Below are 23,138 nucleotides of genomic sequence, written 5' to 3'. Positions count from 1 at the left end.
AATTCTGAAGACTAATATAAACTTATTTTTAAGAGCACAGTAAAGAACCGATTATCCGAATGCTAATTTACCGGATCATCCGTAGACTTCCCCGAGATTCTTTTTTGCGAAAAAGCTTTTATATTTTAAGAGTATCTAAAAGGGGTCAAAAAATGGCTTCTTTTGTCCCTTAGTATTCTTGAAAAGAACTTCCAACCCCATTTTCAATGTAGGTAGCAAGTAGTTACTAATAAAATTTTAAAAAATAACAAAAATTTGAACATGCTATTCATGCTATAATAGGCATTACTACAATTCCCAATACTAAGCCTTGAAAAAGTGTAAAAGGAAGCTACTTAATAACATTCTCATAGCCATTTTTAAAAGTAGTTCAATTATACAGATGTTTCCTAATCCGCAACAGCTTTAGACCCGATTTGTCCTGATATTTTTATCATTTTCTAAATTTTTAGTAAGAAGCAGAACTGCAATTTCATAATTTATAAATTTTATTTTTTGGGGGCAATCCTGAAAGAAAAAATTGTACTACTACTCATATATTATTCAATATAAAATATATAAATTAAAATTTGAATTTATTTTATTCTTCTTTTTTTTTTAATTGATGATGTGATGACACTCACAAACAGTGTATTAAATAAAATTTATAAAATAAAAAGTCCTATTATTGGTCGTTATACATGTATCAACACTTGACATTAAATCAGTCTTTAAAATTATAAGTTATTTTTGCAGCTGTAAAATTTCAGTGCTACTACTTACAACATAAAGCAGTTCAAAATACTAGAATAGAATATGATAAACAAAAAAAGACTAAAAACTCATACTTCAAAGAACAAATATGTATTTTTATCACTATCTATAAAATACAATCAGCATTAACTGCATATGTATAAGTAAAAATAATTTATAAAGACTTTATACAAAATATTTTATACACAGACAAATTTCAAAATGACATCAAAGGAAAAAGTCAATATATTTTTTATATCATTTAAACAAGTTCTTTAATTGGCAGCCAACAGCTGAGGTTGTCTAACACCTTCTAATTTCTCAAAATGCTTTCTCGCATTTTTAATATTAAGTAGAGTAATAGCAGGTGCTAAAAGAAAATTAGAGGAAAAAAAACATAATCTAAGTATGACATGAATTATTATATCTCAATAGCAGGTTGAAGCTGCTTTAAAATAAACAAGAACAATAAAGTATTGAATACAATAAAATAATTTTACAATTTAAAATCAGAAACAATGATTTAGCATCCATTGCATTGCTAAATACATTAATTTAGAGTTTTATAAATTTTTCCATAAATTATAAAACTCTAAAAATATTTCATATTAACAAAATTATTTAAATAATATAATTATAGATCTGAACTAACCAAATTTTTTATGACAATAGAGAACTGCTTTAGTTTCTAAGGTTATTTAAACAGATATACGACTAAGCAAAATGATTCATGTTCATAAAGTGATTCTGGAAGTATAGGTAACACGCCATTTAATGGACAATTTAAAAGAATCAATAATTCTTTTATTTTTCCAAAATTTAAATTACAATAAATAAAAAAATTAATAAACAATTTAAGTTAGTCGGAAATAATTTCAAGAAGTGGGAGGAAAAGAGGATAAATAAAAATTAATTAATATAAGAATTTCAAGAACCTATAATGATAAAAACTAGGTAAAAAAAAATCAAACTATGCAATATTTTTTACAAAAGAAAAGGAAAAAAATTTATAAAATTTATACAAAATTGTACTTTAAATAGAAAAAAATGCATTATAAAACAATGACAAAAAAAAATCAGCAATTTACTGCACATTTCAGTACTTATATTAGAATAATAATTGCATAAATTCCAACTTACTTATATTTGGATCAGAAATAACAACCATCACATAAGTATTGGGAGTAAAGACATCAATATAGGCTGAGAAATTGCCATTTGATAGTTGCATACTTTCAAATTGGGCAGCAATTTTACTACAACTTAACTTGAACTGTTTAATAATGTTTGAGACTTTTTCAAATCTATGGACATCCCTATGCTCTTTACGTTCAGCTCTAGCAATAACCTAAAATAATGATACACAAATAAACACATAAAAGATGGGTAACATTGATTAATTATTTATTTATTAATGTTATACAAATTACAATAAAATGAAATAAATAGTGAATGTTTTTAGATGAAAAAGCCAATTAAATACCACTTGTAACATGTTTACTTGATACGAGTAATTTCATATAGAAGGTTTCTTCTCCTCTTATCTAGGAAATCAGATTCCATAAATTTTATAAAATTTGTCAATAATTCTTTCAATAATTTGACATTGACTGCAGAATAAGTTTAAAGTGGAACCTATAAGCATTTTAATATCATTATAACTACCTGTAAAATGTGTGTTAAGAGAAGCTTGTGTACATTTTTTGCCCATTAGCTTGATAGATAAATGGTTTAAAAAAAAAAAAAAAAAAAGCTCCTTAAAAGAATTATAAAACCAAAAAAAAAAAAACTTTCAACATTCACTTTTCACAAGGTCAATTTAGTCTTGTGGAATCTGTTGAAGGAAATTAATCTGGTCCAATGATATGCAAGGGGAGATATTTTTGATTTCACGCATTGAAAATCGGAAAGCTCCTAAAAATAATCGGACTCCTAAGAATAATAGAACAGGATTTTTTTCCTAAGAAAATAGGATTTTTTTTTCTTCCTCACTTCAAAATACGAACGGTTTCAAACTAAATAGAATAAGAACTATAAAAAAAAAGTGTTAGAAAAACTGTAAGAAATATTAGAAAAACTGTAAAACTGAAAAAATGCTTAAAATATCAGAGCAAGGACCTACATTTAAAAACAAACTTTAAAAGTTGCTGGAGAATTCAAATTTAATAATGCTGAAAATTATGAAAAATGAAAAAAAGGGGGATAGAAATTTTAGTAAAAACATTTTTGTTTTGTTTTTCTTTATATAAATTATGTCATACTAAAAATAATAAATCAAAATTGTACACAATTGATTCTATTTTTGCAATTTTATATTTCATCCATATAAATTTGTCTTTTCTTATGAAATTGGTTTCTGAAATTTATAATGTTAAATATGTTTTTACAATTGTCGTATTCCACTCCACCAAAATGAATTTCACTCGATCAAGTGCTAGAGTATATTCAATCCATGAAAAAAATTCCAGCTATATCTCTACATATAAGTTCTATGCTTTATCAGATTTAAATCAAATGCAAATTAAATAAAACATGCATGCAAAGTAATACTTTAAGCATTTCATTTACTGGTACTTTCGTTATTTTATTCATTTTTTTTATAATTATTAACTTTCTCTGTATTTTATTCTTATGAACTGCACAGTAGAGATTTAATTAATTTTTAAATGCAATCTCAACTTAATTAGCATTGGTTTAATTGAACACTTCTAATATTACTTATTTTTGCTCACCAAGTCTTTGAAATACAGGTATTAATGATAGGTATTAATAATTAGGGTTTTACACATATTTGCTTCCTGTTTACAAATTAATGATTTCTAAATACTATAAATTTTAAATCAAATTTCTAAACAAAATGTCTACCATTCATATTTGCAAAATCTTACATATACACCATATTGATATATACCGGTGAATAAGTTGACCCCCTATTTTGATTATGAGATAGATAGCAATATTAGTGCTAGACTGCTGAAAAATTGAAAAATATAAAACAATCTAAAATAAATTTAAAAAAATGAATGAATAAACAAAAAATAAATAAAATTTATTAAGTCAACGAATTTTAAGTTTAAAACATTTTACATTGATCTCTCTGGAATCTTACCTTACCTTTTTTGTTAATTTTTTTCTTCTGCACTTAATTTAATATATTGTTTCCAAAAAATAAAAAAATTCCTTTATATGTAAAGAAAATATTATGAAAGAAAATGTTAAATTAATTGTATATAACATATTAAAAAATAGTTTTTGAAAGAGATAAGTTGATACAGAGTTATTCATATCCATCCCATTGTTTATAATGTATTGATATTTCATGAGCAATGATCGTCCAATTTTATTACTGCTGTATTTGTTGATATTCAGATAATTTTAAAAGTCAACGGATACACTGGGATATAAGATTTTTCAATTGTTTGTTTTTAAAATCAAAAAGCATTTCCTAGTTAATTGAGCTATAAAAAATTAGTTTGTTGTTAATGTTAAACAAGATAATATTAAGAGTTTTTCCTACATTAGGACTTTAGAAAGAGAATGAAGTGAGTAAAAATGAACAATAAATTTTCAACAATATGATAATGAAACAATGACACCGAGTGGCTGAGTGGTAGAGCCTTGCGCTGATGTGTCACAGGCCCTTGGTTCGATCTTCGGGCTCGGCAAGGGTGACTCAGTCTTCCGTCCCTTCAGTGGGTCAATAAAATTAGTATCAAGCATGCTTGGGAACTAAACACTGGGGATTTCGCATTGGGCTGACCACTAAACTGAAATATCTGCTCTTGCACCCTAGAGCCCAAAGGCCAAGAAAACTGAGATGGCACAGTAGGCCTTGGCCGTCTATGGGCTATCGAGCCACTGAGTTTAGTTTATAAAAAAACAATAATTAATAATAAAAAATTACTACACATGAGTTATTTTTATTCCCTTTTTTATTTTACTATTTTGAAAGATTAATTTATAAATTATTTTTACTTTTATATGTGATTGTAAAGTTCAGATTGCTCAGTTCATTTTAACAACTACCCAAAGATTTCTCAGAACTCATACGAGTACATAATTCTTTTTAAAATTAACTTCATAGAGATGATCATTTTGAATCATAAATATTCATTAGTGTTCCCTAATTTTTTTTGCACTATTAATAATGTAGCAATACTACCACATTACATTTAGAAACTAACCAATCAAAATATATTTTTATGCACTCACAAGAAATGTTGCCCTTTCAAACAATAATACTTCATCAGCTTCAATAATATCAGCAAATTGTTTCAGATTCGCTTGAAGTTGTTGAACATTAGGAATAAGTTTATAAACAATCGATGACCAAGCCTAGAAAAAAAAAACACATATTATGAAAACAAAACAATATTAGTACTAGTGATTGGCATAAATGAATGTCTTCATAAAGATCCATAAGTCATTACAATCCAAGCATGTCTCTCTTCAGTCGTAAAAGTTGCAAATATAATTAGTAATGAATATGGATACATGAATGTAAACAAATGAATAAAGCACAGTCAATATTGGCAAATTTTTTAAGAAGAAATAAAGAAATGCAATCAATGTTTTTATATTTTATTTAAAAATCGTCTTTTGAAATTTTAACACTTCAACAGATTCATGTCACCTAAGATTTATATACTTATTATTGTTCATAAAAAACTTTTTAAAAAAAATATTTACCTTGGATTTTTTTAGTGCAACACTGTGTTGCAAATTCTTTCATCATGCATAAATTAATATATTTAACAGTGTGCATAGCTTAATCTTTCAACAAAAAATAAGCACCTTTTAAGTACTTTTTAAGCACTATGTACATTAGCAAAATGCAAAATAATTTTCTAAGACTTTACATGATCATGATAAAATAACTAGTTTCTGACAAAGAGCTCTTTTCTTGATTATATTAGCCATTGTAAAATGATCAAAAGATTTTTGGTTTGGTATCTAAGAGTGGAAAATGAAGCCTGAAATTGAGAGTATCTTGCAAAATGCAGCAGAGTTGCACATAAGAGTGCAATGATCTCACCGAAGCCAGTTCCCTGCGCACGCAGATTCGCAAGTATTTCATCAAACATGTAAAATAATTGCCACTTTCATACACTATGGACCGACAATATGCCAAATGGATTGTTGTTTAATGAATTGTGAAAATGTTGGATAGTACAATGTAAAAAGCACGCTTTTGCATAATACGTGTCAAAAAACGACATGGTAAAGGAAAAATCTCCTTTTCGAAAAGAGACAATTAAGCTCTTTCTTAAAACATCCAATGAAAAAACCACCTTTAAAGGCTTTCAAAAAATGAAAATAAGCACCTTCAAGCACTTTTGAAAAATGCTATGCACAATGTTTAAAAACTGGAATGGTTTGTAATGGTAAAAAGTACACAAATTTTTTAGACTGACATTTTTACATCGGGAGGATGTAACATTCCTTCGATAAAAGATAGAGATTGTGCCATCTACAGACATTACTTATCAAATTCGTACATTGTGTTCAAATTTGTGTTTGGTTACTTCTGTCTAGGTGATCGTGCAGTCGAATGCAAACAGATTAGAATTTGTTCTTATTTTTAAATTAAAAACAATCATATTAGCTAAATTTTTATTAAACTATGTTGAGATTGACATTATATAACAATTAGGATGGATTTAAATAGACTTATCCTTCTTGCACTCATTGTAGACTTTGATTAAGTAACTTTTTTATGTCTATCCTATATGCACAGCATCATATTTCTCATAAAATATATGTTTAAGTCATTGTGAGTTCCTGAAATATTGATTTATGTAAAGTTATCAATGGCCTCCAGCGGGTGAAGTTTGCATTCTTCTTATAGTTAGTCAGTTGACCTCATGACATTTTGTTGTCTTCACGCTTTTTTAAAAGCATGTTGTGAGTCAACAAATTTATTTACAGTAGGTGTATGCCAAGACATAAAAATAAGTTTTGAAGCAAATGAAAAGTTAAGTACAAATTTTCATGCTTGGTCTACAAAATCTGGCCAAAACTAGAAAATATTAATTAATATACTAAAGAGTAATGAAGGTTTAAAAAATAAAATTACAATAAATAACATCAATTCATTTCAGAATCGTTAATTTTGCATCATTGTTACATAAATTGTTTAAATTTTAAAAAATAATATTGATGTAGTAAAATAACTCAGCAATAAAAACTGCATATCTAATATATATATATACACTGGTTATCATAAATTAAGGAAAAATCACAAAAATAGCGATAACTCTTTCAAAAGTAAGCCAAACCGTGCAAAATTTGCATATGTTGTCCACTAAGAGTAGCTGAGTAAAATTGCAATATGCAAATTAGTGGCGCTGCACTCGGCTTACGTCATCTGCCTGGAGCATAAAAGTCCAAGTTTGAGAGAAAGCACACAAATTTTACTGTGATTGCGACATTGAAAATCTGAGATAGCCAATTCGTAATAATGACCTCTAGGCATCATTTGCCTGAAGAACTACGATGGAGAGCCATCGGGAGACTAGAGGCAGGGCAGAGTCAATCAGAAGTGGCCAGATGGCTAAATGTGAGTCCATCTGTGGTTCATAGACTTTGGAGGCAATTTCAAACCACAGATTCGGCATCTAGGAGGTTCAGTCAAGGACGGCCAACTGTTACGACCAGTGCCGATGACCGATATTTGACATTAAGTGCACGCAGGAATAGAACCGCTACTCCGACACATCTTAGATCCTCTCTTGCTGCAGCCACCGGAAGGTTGGTGTCAACGTCAACTGTGCGCAGAAGGCTCCACGAAGGTGGTCTGTATGCGAGACGACCAGCCATTTGCGTGCCGCTCACATCACGCCATAGGAGAGACCGTTTGCAGTGGGCCCGACAACATGTCCACTGGACGTCAGATCAATGGAGGCCTGTTCTCTTTACGGATGAGTCCAGGTTTAGTCTAGAAAGTGACAGTAGACGTTATTTGATATGGAGAGAACCTGGGACCCGTTATCATCCATCAAACATCCGTGAAAGAGATGCATACGGAAGAGGCAGTGTCTGTGTTTGGGGAGGCATATCCTTAGGAGGGCGCACATACCTCCATGTCTTTCCAAGGGGAACCGTGAATGCTCAGGTTTATCGAGACAACATCCTTGATGCTTATGTGCGCCCATATGCCGGGGCAATTGGTGATTGCTTCCTGTTACAGGACGATAATGCAAGACCACACAGAGCTCGCATTGTTGATGATTATCTTCAACAGGAAACAATTACTCGCATGGAGTGGCCAGCTCGATCCCCGGACTTGAATCCTATCGAGCACGTTTGGGATGCTCTAGGGAGGCGTGTATCTGCCATCAATCCGCCCCCTCAGACCCTTGCCACGCTTGCAACTGCTTTACAAGAGCAATGGCTCTCACTTCCTATTGAACTGATAGACCGCATAATTGAAAGCATCACACATCGCTGTTTGTGCTGTATTGCTTCTAGAGGCAATCATATTCCATATTAAAGGTACTTTTTCTATTGCAAACCGATACTTCCAATTTGTTTATTTTATACATGTGCTAATTTCTATACTACTATTAATGTCTGATAATTTCTTTTTATGTTGTTTAATACCTTACTATGTGTTGTATATTGTGGGTAAGTTTCATAAAATTCCATGTGTAATTTCTTGAGTTATCGCGATTTTTGTGAATTTTCCTTAATTTATGATAACCAGTGTATATATATAGCACATGCAGAATGATTAGAATTGCATTAGTAGAATAATTACATATTTAGTATATTTGCATCTGATTAATAACTTCATCAAAAAGAAGAATTTCAATATCCTTAATAATCAAATCAGAGCAAAAAGTTAGAGAAATGATTTTTTTTTTAAAAAATATCTATACTATTTAAAAAAAAAAACAATTTTATTGATTGAACATTTCAGAGAAGTGATATGATAAACAGAAAATCATATTACAGTTATTTACCTCATAAAGAGTTTCATCCCATATAGATGTGCGAAAACAAATACATTCTAATGGCCGTGACAGACGAGCAAGATCATTCTCTCGTTCTCTAAAAATCTGAAAATGTGTTTATTCAATTTCATTAATTTTAAAATAAATATAATATGAAAAATAACAAAAATTCTGTTCTTAGTTAGAAGTAATAATGAAACAAAATTTGAGAAAGATAATTTGGAATAATATATCAGAAAGAACGAAGCAGAACTAGTAAAAAACTGGCAGATGCAAAATCATTCGACTTTCTAGACATTATTGCAATCCAAGCCAGCTCAGTATTAGAAAATTATTTCTTCTCAAACTCACTTAAGCACACTTCTTTCCTTTTAAGAATAGTCTTAAATTTCCATTTATAAACTGAAAGGTTTTTGATAATAAGAAACGTAGAAAAATACACCAACAAATTATTACACATTACTATCTTATTCGCAGTAACAACGTCCCGCAGTGGACTGATCGTTAAGACACGGTTCTCATCAGATCACCGAAGTCAAGCATCACTGGCTGCGGTCAGTGTGCGGGTGGGTGACCCACTTGGATCAGTCTGCGTAGGGACCGAGGGTGTGCGGTATTGGTCCTCGTTAAACTGTGCTACCGTAAAGTGCTCGACTTCGCGCGCAGGTCGTTGGGCTACCGAAGCGGGGGTGCCATCCCCTCTGCAGAGGATCAAAATTGTGATGGCATGTCTTCGGATCATCCTCAGGGATGTTTCCCAGACCGTCGCCAATAGCCCATTGTGCAGCTCTAGTGCGACGTAAATCAACAACAACAACAACAGCAGTAACAAAATTATCACTCTTGACTAAGGACTCAAATGCAGGTTGAGACTAGGACCAAGAGACATAACTAATTTAAAAATCTTTTCAACACAAGAAGTTTTAGTAAACTTTGTAATTTCAAATCAATAAAAAAAAGCAAACATTCCTTACAATAAACAAAGGACCAATGTAAAAGAAAAATAATGAAATAATGGCAAGCATTTTTGAAAATTAGTTTGAAGAATAACAGTAAGTGAATGAATTAGTTCACAGTATTGTGGTACCAAACAGCATTCTTACCACATTGTGTACTTTCCCATGCACAATGCAGAAAAATAAGAACATAAAATGATACAAAAGGAAAGTTTTTCACATCATGATTGGGAAGAAAAAAAAGTTTTTATCGTTACTGTTATTCTTTTGTTCAGAAAAAGGGGTAATAAAAAGCAATTTACTATTATTCCGAGTACAATTCAGGAAACAGTATACGTATCTCACTACTTATCTTACTACTTTACATACTCACTACTCTTAAACCAAATTGTTAGATTATGAAATTCAGCAATCTTTTGAGATTGTTGTATTTAATGATAAACAACTTAGAATTAGGATGTTGAAATATTTAATAAAATTTAAAACAATAAAAGTTAGTTTATAGCTATTCCTTTAAAGTTTATTTTACAAAAGTTAGTATCATAATTAACAAAATAAAATAAAATCTACCACATCCCGTTGATCTTCTTGAACTAGATCCATCTTATGAATAAGACAAAAAATTTTGGCTTCAGGAGAACTTTGTAAAATTGCTTCCAAACATGACTGGTAATAATGCATATCCTTTTCTAATTCTCGAGATTCAACATCAAATACATATATAAGCACCTAAAATAAATTGAAAATTATTTAAGTAAATTTGTAAGAATTGTATTTAAAAACAATCTTTACAAAGCAAGCTCATTTACTTGATTTAATTTTAATATAACAGACATTTGAAAGTAAGAGAGACATTTTTTAAGAATAGTGGGCAGTAAAAATTGGTCTTCTCCTAAGATAAGCTCACAACAAGCATCTTGTCAATTTGCACCTATTTAAAGCAGGGCTGGCAATTTATTTGAAAGAAGAAAAAAAACATTCATTTAGGGCATTAAAAAAAACTGAGCAAATTGGGATAAAATAAATAATAAAAAAAAAGTCTTAAAATGACAGATATAATTATTTGACAATAAGCATATCTAAGCATAGCTTAGATATAAACTAATTTTTTTCATGATACAAAATAGTTAAAAGTTTTTCACATCATTATATCATACAACTTAGTTTGCTTGAGTATTCATAGTTTAGAGTATTGAAGTAGAGTATATGTTTAGTATTTTATTTGATAGTTTAGTTTAACTAGTCTACACTTATTTAATTCACCAAAAAAATTATTTTGTTTTTTTTCCTAGGAATAAAAATTTATAATGTTTTTGAAAAAACTCTAAGCTGTTTTTGTTAGGGGGGCAGGTTTTCTAAATGTTGCCATTAGCACAGTTATAAGAAAACAAACTATATAAATACATTAGATACCTCCACATTTCGAAATATATTATCTCTTTGACTGGCAAAATAATTCTCCATGAAAGCTTCCTGTCCACCACAATCCCACAAATTTAACACAAGATTACCCAAGAAACGGACATGAGAGTGTTCAACATCAACTGAAAAATGAAACAGAACATTAAGTATAAAGCTATTAAAATAATTTTAAAAATTTAAATTTCATAAAAACATTTAACTACCACAGGCATAAAAATTTGATTTCATAGATATGGTTTTATAATATGGGTTGTGTCTTTATTTATAGCTTTTTTCTAAAACTAAAATAGAGACACAATATTAATTTAGTACTTAATAAAACTTCAAAAACTTTTCATTAAGCGATTAAAATTTTTTTAACAAGAATTTAGAATTAACTTTGCCTTATATTGATCAATTATTGCATAGTTGCCAACCTTAGGAATCAAAAATTAGGAACACTATATGCGACAAAATTATACGCACCAATTACGAGAGTAAGACAAAAATTTAACTATTAAATAATAACATTAATAGACATATATTTAAATACCTTATGTAAATTAGTAAAACAAAACTATAAACACTATCCTTTGTGGGAAATTTATAATATTAATATTTTATAATTAAGAATACCGGTATAATAGTTTAAAAACAACCATTACCTATTAATATATTATTATTATTCTCCAAATTATAAAACACACGTAAATAATAATCTACATCATAAACAAATATTTCTGATGCAAGTGTTTAAATACTACAATACATTTTTTAAAAAATACTAATAGTTGCTTAAGATTCAATTTAGTGAAATGATCAGCAACAGCTATTGGAATAGTATTTTCCAATAAAAAGCTAGTAAAAAATAAATCTGCACAATAATCACAGTAAGCGCGCTAGCAGCGATCAGAACAAGGGATTGGTTTAAAAGCAAAAATACTGCAATTTTCGAAAATTTGGATTTTTTATAAAAATATAAGATTTTCAGATTTGATTTAAAAATTAGGAACAAATCCGAGAAATTGTGAACAGTTAGCAGCTATGTTATTGGTATTAATTTTAATAATAGCGTTGGGCTCAAAACTTTTTCTTAAATGGAAAGTAGAACACAGTTTACAGCAACTATCTAAAATAATTATCAAAAAATAAATAAAAATTTCAACAAAATATATATAGTGGAAAAAGTAGACAGAAAAAAGATTTATGGTGAAATTATTTAGAATTATTGACAATTGATACAACCTTTTTTAATACAAAATATTAATCAGTCCTCACACAGTTACACAGCTTTTATAACAATATTTTTTATAAAAGAAATATTTTTAAGTAGATTCTACAAAGAATTTTATTCTCCAATTCAGATACTTCAAAAACTTACTTGTTGCTCCTAATCTTCGAGTATCTCTAGCTATATAATTAGCAAATATTATAGAACGCATACTTGTTTTACCGGAGCCACTCTTGCCCATAAGCAGAACCTGAAATTCAAAACTTTATTTTAATCTTTACAATAACAAAAATTTAATTTATAATCTAATTATTATAAACTATAATTATGAAAAAAGTCAACTTTAAAACTGTATATTTCTTTCTGTAAAATTTTAAATTATTTCAAACAAAATAAGACATTGGAATCTTGGCCCTTATATCTAAACAGGAAAAAAAAACATGTTCTACACAAAGCAGGAAGTCCTACTCAGGAAGGAGCGGGTAAGGAGTGAAAAATGTTCCAAGCTAGAGCTTTATATAAATATATATATATATATATATATAAATATATATATATATATATATATATATATATATATATATATATATATATATATATATATATATATATATATATATATATATATATATATATATATATATATATATAAATAAATTATTGAATTTTTTTTAATAAAATATTTTTAAAGAAACTTCACATATTAAATCAATAACAATATTTTAGGTATACAAGACAATTTTGCTGTTCTTGCAAACTGTGATCTCTAAATCAAGTGAGTAGCTTTTGCTAAAAAAAAAAAAACTAAAAGAAAAATATTTAAAGAAAACTGATGTTACATTGATTGTCTATTAATTCAAAATTTAGTGGTCCCATAGAACCACCTAGGTATTCATTTAGTGGTCCTAAACCTTAATATGGTTGACAAACTAGAGAGGAAAAAATTGAACTTTACAATTACACAATTCATATTATGGTAGGCCACACCAAAAATTAATGATTGCCATATATAACACCCTATAACTAATTAGATTTATTAGCCCATGAAGATTCAAGATTAGTATTTATTAAAATTCAGTGCAAAAAACTAAATTGTTAGTAAATCGATTCAACATAGAAATTAAAATTTTGACACCAAATAAATAAATAAATGAGAGAAATAAAGTAAGTAAGAACTAATAAAATATTATATTAAAAATCAACGATCTAAGAATTTTAAATTTTTAAATATAGTCATTTCTAATACAGAAAAAAAATACTATTTTATGTTACAAAGTGATGAAATACGATTTCATTGTTACACTATCAGTACATGTAATTTAACTTTATTTTGAAATTTCAAATTTACAAAAGCGCAGCACATGTAAATTTGAAATTTCAACATTTAAATTTAAAAATTTATGTACCAGATTCTTTCTGTTATTCCATTTGAATACCAGGCATTCGAATTCCCTACCACGCATAGAATAATAAAATTAGAACAAAAAAGTTTTTTTAATTGCATGGAATTCAATGCAAAAAAAATTTTTTTGTTACATTTCTACAAGTTTCAAATATATATCAAGGCAATAAATTTGTTGCCCATTCTAATGATTTTAGTGACATTTGTAGATCATTTGGCGACAATCTCACCATATCGCTATCTGGCATGAATCCTAATTAGACGTTATCTCTTTAACTAGCATTATAAACTTATACATGATAAAATATATAAACTTATACATGATAGATGAGTCAATTTATACAGAAATTCTTCAACTGAGCTATATTTTTTCTTGTTTCTTATCGCACTGATCCTACTTTGGACTAAGTTTAAAATTAAAATGTTCACAGTGAAAGGTAACCTATAGCTAGGTGTGCACAACCTTTTGGAATGAAGGGCCATTTAAAAAAATTTATAGTGATTAAACAAAAACCAAAAATTAAAACAAAACAATTATAGTTCAAAATAAGATTTATTTATTTGGTACTATCCTTCATATATTATTTCTATTTCTTGATTTATTAGAGGTTTTATGAATTTTAAATAGGAATCTTTCTCGTTGTTTTCTTTAAAAAAAAAATTACCTAAAACTAAAAAAAATTTCAAGCAAAATTAATTACAAATTTTGGGGTTCTAAACAGGGTTGGCAAGTTTTTGACACATGACGGTTTTTACCGGTTTATACCATGGTTTTTACCGTCATGTCAAAAACCCCTCTGTCAAAAACTGTCAAAAACCCATTGTTTTGATAAAACTGTATTTTAATTTGAGTTTAACTGCTTATGATTTAAAATTAATTCATTTTTGGGCAATAAAATTAGAAAAAAAGTTGTTAAAAGATATTTAAGAACAGATTTTTGCATTTTCCCAACATGATTATATCAAATCATACTATTTGAAGTAAAATATTAGGATACTAAACAAAATTTTCAACATTTCCAAGCATCATTTTGTTTGGCATATTACATTACTGAGGAATGTCAAGTCATTCCTGACTTAGAGTTTGTTAGAAGTTACAAGTTTTGAAAGTTTTGTTTAGCTTATTTCTAATATTTAAAAAATGCCAAATTTCAAATTCTTCTTTTTAGTTCTTGAATTTATTAATAGTTCAAAGTATTTTCGTTTGTTTGTTTATTTCTAACAATTAAGATGTGCAAAATTTTGAATCCTTTGCAAATCAAGCTATAATGATAAAAGTTAAGTATCACTATTTTCAATAAGTATGTTACAATATTTCTGTATGAATGTATATCCTTCTATAAGAATACATGTATATAGTTGCAAAATCAATAGCAATCATTTACAACATTCATTTATTAAGGCAATTAAGTGAAAATAATATATTGTCCGCTATATGCCATAAATTAAAGAAAACAGTAGGTTTTTGACGGTTTTTATCGGTAAAAACACGGTTTTTACCACTGTCATGTCAAAAACCAGTTTTTGACGGCAAAAACCCAACCCTGGTTCTAAATATTATGTACAAATGCGGGTGCCAACTGATGAAAAAATGACAGAAAAATATAGTAATGATTTAAAAGCGGGATATAGAAAGTCGCTTGTCATATTAAATAAAGTTAAAGTAACGTAGTATAGTTAAAGTAACGGCATTCTCCAAATCACATTGAAAAGCGTTGTAATAATTTCAAAAAATAAACTAATAAATTAAGTAAAGAAGAAGAAAATAAGAGAAATTGATTAAATTTACGATAAAATTAATACGAATAAAAATAAATAATTATTAAAATTATTTATTTAAAATTTGCATGTTGTACAAAAAATCTTAATTTTTTAAAACATGTGGGAGTGCACAGCAGTAACTGCCGAATAAATGACTGAAAAATAATTTAGATTTGCATTGAAACTGGCACAAGAACAGCAAAAAGTGATCAATTAAATGCACATTTAATACATGAGGAGTAATATCGTAATAAATGTGTCAAGAACTTATAAACCACGTGTAAATTAGTATAGTAATAAATCCAAAAGAACGATCTAAACGTCACTTAAATTTAACATGAAATTGGCAAAAACTGAAACTGTCAAAAAGTGATCAATTAAATGGGAGACTTGAAATTTGCATGCTGTAATAATATTGTAATAAAAATACAGGATTTTCAAAATTACATGGAAAAGCATACCAGTAACTTCCCTTTAAAAAAAAGATGAAATTAGCACAAATAACGAACGTCAAAAAGTGATCAATTAGATACGCGATTTATAACTCACGATTCGTAGCATCATAATAAACGAATCAGAATTTTAAAAACCACATGGAAATCGTACTATGAACGGAAAATAAATTACATAAACGTCACTAAGATTTATGATGAAATTGGAAAAAATAAAGCATATCAAAAAGTGATGATTCATGTGTGCGATTTGTAGCACGTGTAATAATATCATAATAAAAATACCAAATTTTTGAAATCATAAGGAAAAGCGTAGGAATAACTGCCCTTAAATAAAATCATTTAGTTTCAAGACGAAATCGGCACATAAAAAGTATGTCAAAAATGATCAATTAGACGCATGATTTATAACTCACGAGTCGTAATATCGAAATAAATGTATTAGAATTTTAAATGCGAAATAACAATTGAAACGTCACTCGGATTTATAATCAAACAAACGAAAATAAATTGAATCAAAAAGTGATTACACAAATTCGAAATTTTCGTATTGTAACGTCGTATTCAAAATATTGGGTCTTTTAAAGCTATGTAGACATGTAGCACAATAGAACATACATAAGTTATGCTTGAATTAAAATGATTCAGAAGAAAACAAGGGGAGATTTCCATATCGTGATCTGTGGCAGAATAATCACCAAGTCTTGGAAACTTCCGCGAGAAACTAAAAAAAACGTCACAGAAAAGGACTAACTCAAAAGGCATAACTCGCAGCCACCCCTAGGCAAACATCGATATGCTGTTTTTTTTAAATTTGCAAGTATAAAATCTATTTTGCCCCTTGGTGATTGTAGTTGGCACAACAGATCACGATACGGAAATATCCCCAAATACAGTCTGTCAAGTGAACTACCTTCAATAAATAAATAAAAATTCCTAATCTTTATAGAAAATACAAACCACAAAGATTAATTTTACAACCTTTTTTGCTCTTTTGTTATTTTCACTGATCTTTATAGGTCACTAAGTTACTTTGTCTTTAGATAAGAGATAGATAAATAAAAGAATTCAATGGTTATCTTCCTCTATAAACTAGTAAAAAACACTCTAGCAAAGAGAAACAAAATTTGAAATTCAATATATAGTTATAGACACAAAATTCTAGAAATCGATTGAAGGTTACGATAATTTAATATATTATGACAGACGTAACCAGGGGTCTGTTTAGAAGAAATTTAGGTCCGTTAACGCAGTGTTGCCCAAAATTTTTATCACCGCGGACCTGTCAACATTTGATAATTTTATCGCGGTCCGCTGGGGGGGGGGGACGTTGATTTTTTCTATTTTAGAATATTTTTATTAATTAATTTTAATTTAATTGCATTTAAACATGCCTTCAAAATAAAATACAGTTACACCAAAAAATAAATATAAAGTGATTTAACATTTTAACTTACTTAAATCAATTAGTCACGATCGAGAGAGAAGACGAAGTTCTTCATTAGTTCCAATGTAAATTTCGCACCGCGCTTTCGTTTTTTATTTGTGATATTTACAGTTATGATGATTGATTATTGTTTTTATTAAAACTAATTGAAAGAGAAAATAGTTTTAGTGGTTATCTTTTTCCTTTTTTTCCTTACTTTTGAAAGCATTATAAGATTTATGTCACTACCTTCGGAGGCCCCCCTTTTTCAAATAAATAAAATTTTAATGGAACTATTTTTAATTTGAGATTTATTTTTATTTTAGGGTGTAAACCTAGGAATTTAAATTCAGTTTGAATGAAATGGGTGGCCCTGTATCCCTTTATCCCCGGACTGGTACCGGTCCGCGGACCGGGGGTTGGGGAATACTGCGTTAATGGACTATTCACAAAATATTTTAATTTAAAAACGGACCCTTACAAAATGATTTTTCTTTTAATCGGACCCTTCACAAATTTGTTTATCTTCATTATTGTTTTGTTAATCGAATAAACCCTTCCCAGGGGGGAAAACAAGAAAGATGGATGTAAACGAATTAAGTTTTATCTTCAGCCGATGCTTCCTCCATTACTCGTACAGGGTTCCCCCTTTTTTAACAAAGCAAAAATTAAGCACTTTTAAGGACTTTTTTTGAAAAAATTAAGGACTTTTTAAAAAAAAATTAAGGACCTTAAAAATAGTATGATTGTTTATCATCGAATAAATATATACCACCAGTGACAATGCTAATTATTTAACTTTCTTAAAAAAAATCAACAATAAAAAATAAAAAAATAACAATTTTATTATAATGTAAGTACTGATAAAATTATTTCAATAATTGTTTCAGGGCTCGTCAAAGTAGGAACCAGACAATTTTTAAAAAATTTTCAGATTGTTAAGGATTAACGACATCTATGAAAATTATTTGTATTCCCTTTTTAATTAATTTATTGAAATTGAATTGTAAAATTAGGTGCAGAAATATATTAAAAAAAGAGTGAATAAAGAAATTTTGGAAAAATATTGAAATTATTACAAGTTTTTATATTTCGCTACTAGACATGCATCACATATTCAGATGTGGGCCAATCTTGGTAAATATTCAGTTATGCCAAAAAAATTCTTTTTCTCTATTAACAAAATGTTTCATTTATAATGGTATATATTTAAAAAATATTAATACTAAGAAGTTGAATTAGAGTTATGAATGAGAATAGTTTTCTTAACAAGGTCACGTCAAATTGAGTCCTATTTTAAGTAAAAACGGGTCATACTAATATCTAAGCACCTTGAATCATTCCATTTTTTTTCATTAGGCTTAACTTAATATATATATTTTTTAAATTCATTGCAATAAATATTTTCATAAAATTTTTATAGAATAAAAATACAATTATATTTAAGATTTATAATTTTCAAACTATAATGTTCTAAATATGCTTAATAGTTCTCGGTGAAACATATTAATAATAGGGTTCAAAATGATTTTTCAAATGTATCAACGCATTCCTATGGCTAGAAAATTGGTAAGGTTACTTAATTAACAAATATTTATAAATTATTTATTTTTTCATAATTTATAAACATTTACTTGTAATATTTCTTCATCATCCAGTATAATTCTTAATATTATTCTCTAATATTATTATAATTTGATATTTTATTTTTATGGTGAATTAATAGTTTTGAAAAACTCCATTGAAAAATTTTATGAAAAACATATTGAAAGTAAAGTGTAACTTAACCATTTTGAAATTATTCCTCAACAGCAAATGTGTTATATTTACTTTTAAGATGAGCTTTACAATTATTTCAAGCCAAAACTGATATTAGGAATTAACTTTAACAGGGTGCGTAGCCAAATCTTTGAATCAAAAATATGCACTTTTTAAAAACTTTTCAAGCACTTTACAAAAATTTTCAAGCACTCAAAAAATTCATATTCAATCAATAATATTATTGAAAAACAAAAACTTTTTATAAACAGTTTTAGCGTTAAAAAAAAAAAAAAGAGACGGGCGTAAATCAAAACAATCAGTACCTTCCCGCATCACTGAGTGAATTCAACTTGACCCTGAACTCAGAATAAAAGTACCCTTACCCCCTACATCAAAAAAAGTGTTAGAAGTAAAATAAAATAAACAAGAACAAAAATAAATTAAATTAAAAAGAAAAACATTTCATAAGGATCTGATATTCTCTATCCGAATTGGAGCACTCGGGTTTCGGTTTCAAGTGTGCGCATGCGCAAGTCATAACATGGGTACGACATGAAGTCCGCGTCAATGATTACGTAGCAAACTCCCCATTTTTCGTGAAATGCATGGGATCCACCAGATATCACTGATGGAAAGAAAAAAAAATTATTCGGAAAAAAAGCACTTTTTAAAAACGCCAGCTGAAAAAAGCACCTTTAAAAGCTTTTAAAAACGAAATCCCCAAAAAAGCACCTTTAAGTACTTTTTACAAACGCTACGCACCCTGTTTAATATTAATAAACAATCTGACAAAAAACATTTACTAATTTTAAAGCAACCAAAAGTTGAATGGAAACTTTAAAAAATACATAAAAAAGAAGAAAAAAAACAGTATATTAAGTTGCAATGTTAACTGAGAAAAATGATTATTAAAATATAAGTTAGAATTTTATTCTAATCGACATTAATAACAAAAAGTTTGTGATCTTTTAATTGAGTAGATTTAAATTTTTATGTAACAATCCTGCTTATCCTTAAGAAACAAAAACAATAACAATCCAGCTGTGTAACAATCTAAAACTTCAAAAAAAAATTTACATTGCAGCAAAACAAGTTATAAATAGTTACCTGATATTTAACTTTCTTGTTAGGAGCAAATCATACATTATTTAGAACTCAGAAATAAAAATTAAAAATATTTCTGAAAAAAACTTGGTGTTTCTTCAAAAACTCAATAAATCTCAGGTTTTTGACATAAAACCTAGGTGAGATACGATTTTTCAAACCCTGTTTATTACATATCTGTCTAATTTTTAGTACAATCATGAATTTTGAAAAATGCTGCTGCTTTTTATAAATTTACAGTTACTTACTACACACTGAAATATTATACAAATTTATTTAATTATTTCAAGAATTTTGGAAATAATTTTCGTTATGGATTCTAGATCAAAAATTTTTTCTCATACTTCTTTTCTTAGGGTTTTACTTTATTCCTATTAGCAGATGCATTACCAGTAGAACTGAATTTCTTGAATTCTGTCAATTGTGAAGGTCAGCGTGGGTCTACTACTTAAGTACCTTAGAACTACCCCCCAAAAAAGCACTCTTTTCATAGAGTATCATTAGAGGCAAAAGGCAGAATATATTAATGAAAGAACCAATATCTTAATTAAAAGACATGTTTTCTTCTCCTTGCCAGTAGCCATCTCACACACATCACTTCTTATCTCTCTAAAATGCTTTACTCTCCGTGCATGATCTAATTCTAGGTGATAAAAAAATGACTTTTTGTTTTAAAACATTGAACTGAAAAATTGTCCCTATCAACTATAGTGATGCTGAGAAATTAAGCACTTTTAAGAACCTTGTACCAAAACTAAGTACTTTTAAGGGCCCTTATTTTCCAAAATAAAAGTTAAGCAGTTTTTAAGGACTTTTAAGGACCGTGGGAACCCTGTCGTACGAAATGAATATTCTGCGTTCAGCAGTATAGGCTAAATACCAAATATTTGCATGTTGCATCTCTAATTTAGAAGCAGCAATTGCTGTTTATTTTTGAAAATTTTATTTTATTTATTATAATTTTACAGTGCTGAGCATAATCCTGTATCTATTTACAATTTAAAAACTACTTGAAAAAGTTTTTCGCAATAACTGGACCCTATTTGCACAAATTCATAAAAAGCAGGACCCAGGTTGAAAGAATGTGAGTAATTTTTGCACAATTTCACAAAAACCGGGCCCTTCACAAAATGTCTGGGCAGACTCCTGGTAACAGTTTTAGGTTGGGAAAAATACACCTAGAATCACTTACGGAAGTGAATACAACAAAAACATTAATTCACTGTATAAGTACATTACCTCCAAATGACTTTATTTACAAGTGAAACTTACATAAAATTCTGACAATTCGCTTAAAACACTTTGAATTATTTTATACTTTAAAGATGAAAGTATCAAATTTTATCCCAATCTTATTTCGTAAAACTTTCGAATTACCTTTTTCTTCATTTTGATCTTTAGCAGAATGTCCGAGGCCAATTATCTTGCTGATAAATTAATTTGGTAAATGAATTTAAAATTCAAATAAAATTTAACAAAAGTAATAAAATACTACTTGAAATCGGATATAAGACAATTGTTACTATTTTTCTGCAAGCAATCACATTTGTTGCCGTTTCGTCGATGATTTGTTGTTAGATTGTCAACAGTTCCAAAATCACGTGAGAACTTGAGGAATAGTTGTTGCCAAAAACAAACCAAATGTTTGATAATAAAACTTAAAAATAAGCGTAGTGCGTCGATAAAGTAACCTGAAAAGAAATAACCTTAAAAAAATAGTTCTCTCGCCAAAATTTTAGGAGGAGGAAACAGAAAGCAGCAACCCCTAAAATAATAAACTATACACAACCAACTCGTTACCATTTATATTGCTATCTAGCGACAGCTATGAAAAGTTAAATTGATTCTTTCTTTTATCTAGGTTTTTTTTGGGGGGGGAGGAGATTTTTATAAAAGCTGTTTTTAAAGAATCTTTCAATAATTAAAAGATTTTTAAACAGGTATACGAGTTCGTTATAACTTAATGATATAAAAATTTTCAGCAAATTATTAATTTTGATTGACAGATTCGTACACCTATTCAGCCTTAAGAATGGAAATGAACCAACTTCCTTCGAACATAGAATGAATTTTAAGTTTCATTCATATTCTAAAATTTCTTCTTCTTCATCATCAAAAAAAAAAAAAAAAGCATCTTTAAATATGGATGCAAAATTTTAAGAAACGGAAAAACTTATAAAGTACTTTTAACGAAAATTCCGTTATTATTATTATTTTAATAATAATAATAGTATTTTGCAGATAATTGGCTTTTCTAGAAATAACTTGAGGTTAATAAAAAATCTCAAATCAAATAACTTAATAGAAATAAAATTACTTTTTATAATTAATATTTTACATGATGTAAATTAACTTAGAATAAGTGTTTGTAATTAGGTCAAATATTATTCGTTTAAAGTTTAACCAAATTTAAGTTAATTATTAACATTATTAGTGAAGAATTATTAGTTAAGAATTAAATTAACAAAATTAAGAAAATTTTATTAACTAAAAACTTATATTGCATGGTATCATTTATTAAATAAAATTGCTTTTAATAACAAATTGCTGTTTTTGTCTTTATTAATAAACTTGAACCGTTACCGTACATTATTTAAAAAATGTATTATTAAAATAGTAATGCATTCTTTTACAGAAAAATATAGTTAGCAGTTAATTATGAATGATAATGATATTAATATACTAAACGTTTTAATGTCTTTTTTGTGGAAATAGTAAATAAGAAAATTAAAAAAACTTTTAACTTTCTGGTACTAAATAAGATTTTGTTTTTTTGGCAGTTTCAATTTTTGTAATTTTCGACGTTTGTCGTCTAAAGTAACGCCAAATACATGATCTAGGCGTCAGTTTGCTTTAATAGGTGCAAGCACTTTATATCATTAGAAAATGCCCGCCTAACTTCTTTAATGCTCTTAAATTTAACGTGCTAGAAATAATATTAATTTTTTTAAAATAAA

At 28.1% G+C, this 23,138-nt stretch overlaps 1 protein-coding gene across 1 annotated transcript; it reads right to left on the bottom strand.

Moving 5' to 3' along the window:
- Positions 1 to 827: 827 nt before the first annotated feature.
- Positions 828 to 22,044, bottom strand: RagA-B (Ras-related GTP binding A/B). Its single transcript, XM_043044558.3, has 8 exons — positions 21,559 to 22,044; positions 12,426 to 12,525; positions 11,057 to 11,187; positions 10,214 to 10,372; positions 8,697 to 8,792; positions 4,945 to 5,067; positions 1,873 to 2,080; positions 828 to 1,102 (listed from the first exon to the last, which is right to left on the bottom strand). Exons 1-8 carry the CDS (start codon positions 21,568 to 21,570, stop codon positions 1,008 to 1,010), a joined length of 924 nt encoding a protein of 307 aa, XP_042900492.1. The 5' UTR covers positions 21,571 to 22,044; the 3' UTR covers positions 828 to 1,007.
- Between the last annotated feature and the right edge of the window lie 1,094 nt (positions 22,045 to 23,138).

Source organism: Parasteatoda tepidariorum, chromosome 8 (genome assembly GCF_982258835.1).
Source record: "Parasteatoda tepidariorum strain Cologne lab strain chromosome 8, Ptep-v5.0, whole genome shotgun sequence".
Taxonomy (NCBI): domain Eukaryota; kingdom Metazoa; phylum Arthropoda; class Arachnida; order Araneae; family Theridiidae; genus Parasteatoda; species Parasteatoda tepidariorum.
The sequence above is the reverse complement of the archived record's forward strand: the minus strand, read 5'-3'. Positions and strand labels throughout refer to the sequence as shown.